The sequence below is a fragment of the Nelumbo lutea genome, chromosome 7 (genome assembly GCF_056320005.1).
Source record: "Nelumbo lutea isolate HS-2025 chromosome 7, American lotus-T2T, whole genome shotgun sequence".
Lineage (NCBI taxonomy): Eukaryota > Viridiplantae > Streptophyta > Magnoliopsida > Proteales > Nelumbonaceae > Nelumbo > Nelumbo lutea.
In genome coordinates, this window is record NC_142690.1 from 46,959,945 (window position 1) to 46,965,567 (window position 5,623).

Here is a 5,623-nt window from a genome sequence, read left to right on the forward strand (position 1 = left end):
TGCATGGTTCTAAGCGTCCATACACCCCATCTATCATATCAGGATGAATTGATACTTTGAACCTCGGTTTATGCTACATACACTTCCAATTCAATTCAGTATGACAAGAATAAATGATTTACAGCCCTTATAGAGGCATGGATGGTTGAACCGTTGAGGCATTGGACTCATTCATCGGGTACTTCATCTAAACCAGGCTGGAGAGAAAGGCGGTTCAACCTCTGGTCCAGGTTTTAAAACACTGGTTCAATTAGCATAACACTTCATCAAGTAGAGTATCTTTGAATTCGGCTGTAAGAATTTCAACTACATTGGGCTCGGCTTAGGGTTCATGCCCATTAAAAAGTTAACAAATTACCGAAATTGCACATTTAAGGGTGTCAATGGACCAGTTTTGGATTGGACCCCGTCCAGTCCAAAATCAATTTGGATGGATTAGATGGACCAACAAGACATATTGGATTGGATCAATCCGGTCCAAAATATTTGTCAGATTGGATTGGACCTGGTCCATCCGTAACAAATTTATATTGGGTTGGGTTGAATTAAGCCAATATCTAGTCCATTGATATAAGATAAGAATACATGTGTCAATGAACCGGGTTTAGATTGAAACCAATCTAAATAAAAATGAATTTGAACAGATTAAATGATCTAGACATTGAATTGGACCAGTCCAAACTAGTCCAAAAGATTCAGTGGACCTGATCCATTTATAATGGATTCACATTGGACTGGATCAGATTGGACCAAATCCAGTCCAATTAACACCCCTAATTGCACCAATGGGTCCAGGAAAAACAGAGGAAAAGAACAATTGACAACCCTAGGAAAACAATGGGTCCAATTGACACCCCTAGTTGCACCAATGGGTCCATCAAGTTAATCATGATTTTTTTTTTCTTCATGGGAGATGAATTGAAGAACTGCCGGTGCATATGGTACATGAATTGAACGGTTATGTCCATCAATTGATCTGTGAATGATGAAGTGAGGCCCCACATATATCTTGTCAAAGTAGCCATAGACCATATATTAAATAACAGAATAAAAGACAGTCTCCACCTTTTTCCTCCATGTGTAGTGCTTTCTCACTTCACGAAAAGTTAGCTTAAGAGCTAGAATCGTTGTTTCTTTTCCAACTAGGCAACTTCAAATTCAAGCCAACCGTCGAGAGACACAACGAAGGAACATACATTACTTTGCTGGATGGTACTAGATTCCTTGTGAAAGTTGAGGCTTCTCTTCTCTATTTATTCTGTCTGGATCTATCTATCTCCCTTCATAGACATCTGGGTTTTCTGAGCCTCCCCATTTTCTTCTCTCTCTAGCTAAAACATGGCTCTAGTTGTAGTTGTCTCTCTCCCCTTGGCTCTCTTTGCAATCCTACTTGGTGTAGGATGTTATTTCCTTGGGAGAGCCAAGGGAAGGAAAGAAATGCGCACCCATCACCACATGTATGGAATGCCCACAACACCACCAAAAGGTGAAATTTCTTCACCTCCTTCGACTCATATCAAGCCAGACAATTCAATAACCAATGTCTGAGTTGCTGGGTGAAGCAACAGCAAACAGGTAAAATAAAGAAAAATAGAAGATTTATCATATCAAAGCTCCTCATCTCAATGGTTTGAATTCTATTCTATTTCTATCCGAGTGAAGTAGGGTATTTTGTTCCTCAAGCAGAGGAATGTTGTATTTTATCTTGTTTCCATTTTTCTTGAGTTTATTGATGTGGGGTTCAGTCTGAATTCTTCTTCTGTTTGTAACTTCGCATCCTGACTGCTCATTATGCTTTGGTTGGTTGTATATCGATTAATTCCAGTGTTTGCTTTGTGGGTCTCTTTTACATTTTCCCTTGAAGAACATAAATGTCATTGTTCAGTTTGTAAATGGAAGAGGATTTGTTCCTCAAGCAAAGGATATTTTGTATTTTATCTTGTTTCCATTTTTCTTGAGTTTATTGATGTGGGGTTCCAGTCTGAATTCTTCTTCTGTTTGTAACTTCGTATCCTGACATTGTGCTTTGGTTGGTTGTATATCGATTAATTAGCATCCAGTGTTTGCTTTGTGGGTCTCTTTTACATTTTCCCTTGAAGAACATAAATGTCATTGTTCAGTCTGTAAATGGAAGAGGATTTTGTGAAAACATTACGATTAAATGTGCTTTGAATTTTCACACCCAGTTCGAGTGCAACCACCTCATCAAATGGGAATATACTAAACAATAAATTTTACTAACAAATAACTGAGATATTTGTAGTAGTGAGTTGTCGGTATCCCACTCTGAAATGAAGGGGGCAAATGTGTTTTCAATTAGGAAGGATAGATGGGTTTTTCAGCAGAACGCTTGATTCAATTGAACTGACACACTGATACTGAACAGAATTATTAAATACCGAGACAAAGCCAAGTGTATCGATTGGACTAAAGAAGAAGGGTGGCTTAGCGGAGATACTCTAATTGAAAGAATATCTCACTAGCATTAAAGAATATCTCTTCTCACTCTTTGCCAACTTTTTTAGGAGAGAGAGAGAACAGAAAAAGAGACGATAAAAATTTCCTAAAGCAGCTATTTTCATTTTCATATTTTTGTAGGAGCTCCTTTTTTCAATTTTATTCCAACAACACCATAACATATGCAAATTAGGAGGAGAGGGAAACCTAGGTTCAGTTCTCATAATTACCTTGAAGGAGGGTTGTGAAACATGATTTGTATTACAGAAAATAAAATCTTCAGTTCCTCAGAAAACAATAGAGAAAGACAAAGTTGTTGGAACGTCCTTGAGATATTTCCTAGAATTCCTTGAGGACATTGGGAGGAACCAAACGGTTCCACAAACATAGATCCATGTATGATTGTCCACTTTAGAATTGCAAAACTCTCCATTAGACCACCATTGATGGATCGATATAACAACCAGTAGTGAATCGTAGCATTGCATATATTAAACTATGGAACCATTGATAGTTACAGGAAAAAAAACTAAAACATCAAAACAAGGCCCAAGATTTTCCATAAAGGTGCTTCTCTATCAACCCAAAGGCAGAAGTGAAATAATAACATATTTTTATTTCATGATTCCTCAATATGGGATCCATACACTTACAGAAGCAGAACAAAATATTCTGCTTTTCTCACCTGCCCATGACCCCAAAAAATCCCCAAAATATTCCCCATTTTCTTAAATCGTCAAATATTTAAGAATACAAGAAAAGGAAAACAGAAATGAATCAAAGAAAGAGTACATAAATGGGATCCAGAAGAAGCAATGGATCCCGAAATAACTCTTCCATCCAATAACTAATTACATATAACAACCCTTGTAAGAACCAGAACCAAGCAAGAAACAGCAAAAAAGAATAGGGTGACGAAGTCCCTAGCCGACCATTTTCTTACCACTTTAGCCTCGACCCTCAAGCTCTTAGCCCTCCTCAGCGCATCCACTTCCTTCAACAAATCGAACTCCATTCCTTTTTTCTTCAACTCCTCAACGCATTTCGTCAAAAGCTTCGCGTCTTCTTTCTCTCGCTCCAGTAGCTTCTCAGTGTGGCCCTCGACATCAGTCTTGTATCTGATGGCCCAGATGATTGCCAAAGAACAAAGGAGAGAGCAGAGGGATGGGATCCAGGATCTATGGCATGCCCCACCATGTGGGTACCTCGATGCCGCACTGAAGAGGAGGACAAGCGCTGTGGAATGGAAGAGGAAGAAGAAACAGTACAGTTGGGTGATCTCTTTACGAACAGTATCGATTTGGGTTTCCTTCAGAGCAATCCGGCCGAGGATCAGTTCTTCTTCTTTGAGCCATTGCTTGAGGAGGAGTTTGTGGGTTGGGCTTTCTGCGATCTGGTGAAGTGGGTGAAGCGGTTTAAGTTCTGTAACAGACAAGTTCACTTGTTGATCCGCCATGGGTTCAGTAGATTCAGTGCAGAGAGAGAGAGAGAGAGTGCGTGTGAGGGAGCATATTAGAGAAGAAAGAGACACGGGAATCCATTTTTCAAAGAATCGTCGCAATACTTTCAAATGTTGCAACGGTCGAATCTCGGAAATGCTAAATTCTAGGAATAACCCCATGCACGGCTCGAAATATCCGAAAATGCCACAAGTCGTAACGTCTTCGAAAGAGCCGGCGAGGCGGCGACGAAAAGTTTACAACGGTCGAATTAATAATTGTAGGTTTTCCAAATAAAGAATACGATGTAGGGACACGACTAAAATTTTAACTGCCCTAAAACCGTCCAATTGGAACCCAAGAGGAATCAAGAACATGCTCTAATGATCAAGGGTATTATGTGGATTCCAATCTTAAGGTGGGCAGAATCTTCCCTAGCCTACCCTCATCCTCACCATCCATGTACGTTGAAAAAGGTAATCATCAACGTCCAACAACATTAAATGTATATTTGTATTTTGGGGATGTATATAATATATAGTGGGAGAGTTGATTAATGTCTGGACATGAAATCTCCAATCATCAAACTCAAAATATGAACAAAGCAAATGATGGATGAATAATCACTACCATCCATTATTACATTATAACACAATGAGGAGAGCATTACAGATATATGATGAGTGTTTGAGATAAGGTTTTTTACTTTATAATTTAACCAAAAAATAGGAGATAAGGTTGTTTTCTGAAAATTCAAGTAGGAACCATTTGAGTTGTGGTCCAGGCCGGTTTTAGTGGTCTTATGGGCCACCAGATCAATGAGAGAGAGATAGAAAGAGGGAATGATTAGTGATGATTGAGGGTCTGTTTGGTTTATAGGATTAGGTGTCTGGAATTGGAATGGCTCATTCTAATTTCTACTGTTTGTTTGGTAGAAATGGGATTATGATTCTCATTTTTGGGAGTAACAGAGGAATGAGAATGGCCATTCTAGGCCCCCTTAGTGAATGGATTTCTCATACCTATCATATAACGATAAAAAGTAATAATGACAATTAAATTCTTTTACAATTGCTATTAAAGATCAAAATATTTATGATAATACCATCACATAGGACAAATTAGGCCACATCAGCAAATGTATACATATAATCATTCTTTTAGATGTAATATATGTATATATAAATATTACTTTACATTTAGTTTATATTTTTTAATTTTTATTTATAAAAATGCATAAATTTGCAATTTTAGGCCAATATTTATGGCCTCTAGAAGTTTGCGTACACATTTAGTGTGCAACCTGCGACTTGATCACCAAGTGAGATGGGTCAACAGTTCAATCACCCTCAAACAATTTTTTACTAGGTCAATGATTTTTAAACAAAATGATAAGGTTTTAATAAAATCAAACATGATCAATGGTCCAACTACTCTTAGACGATTTTTTACTATGTCAACGATTTTAATCAAATGGTATGGTTTTACTAAAACTAGACCCAAAATCATGGATAGGTGACAATTCAAATGGTTCAACTAAAAAGGTCAACTCCACAACCTAATCTAACATCTGATTCGATTGTCTCGGATCTGAATGATGTATTTATATTAGATTATATTCAGATTTTGCAATTTGCATTCGATTAATAATCGGATTGGATTTGAATTTGACTCCATTTAATCTGATTAAAATATGAGTTTGATTATATTATATTATAATATGTATT

The 5,623-nt window shown here is 37.5% G+C and overlaps 2 protein-coding genes across 2 annotated transcripts; one reads left to right on the plus strand and one right to left on the minus strand.

Annotated features, from left to right (window-relative positions):
- The first annotated feature begins 1,252 nt into the window (after positions 1-1,252).
- Positions 1,253-1,986, plus strand: LOC148846266 (uncharacterized). The gene has a single exon (XM_088955023.1). The coding sequence runs from the start codon at positions 1,339-1,341 to the stop codon at positions 1,546-1,548; it is 210 nt and encodes a 69-aa protein (XP_088811149.1). The 5' UTR covers positions 1,253-1,338; the 3' UTR covers positions 1,549-1,986.
- Positions 1,987-3,053: 1,067 nt separating this feature from the next.
- On the minus strand, positions 3,054-4,032 carry LOC148846267 (uncharacterized). The gene has a single exon (XM_088953211.1). It carries the CDS (start codon positions 3,911-3,913, stop codon positions 3,305-3,307), a length of 609 nt encoding a protein of 202 aa, XP_088809337.1. The 5' UTR covers positions 3,914-4,032; the 3' UTR covers positions 3,054-3,304.
- Between the last annotated feature and the right edge of the window lie 1,591 nt (positions 4,033-5,623).

Excerpts from the sequence above, each read along its gene's own strand:
- LOC148846266 (XM_088955023.1), top strand. The coding sequence starts at position 1,339 with ATGGCTCTAGTTGTAGTTGTCTCTCTCCCCTTGGCTCTCTTTGCAATC.
- LOC148846267 (XM_088953211.1), bottom strand. The coding sequence starts at position 3,913 with ATGGCGGATCAACAAGTGAACTTGTCTGTTACAGAACTTAAACCGCTT.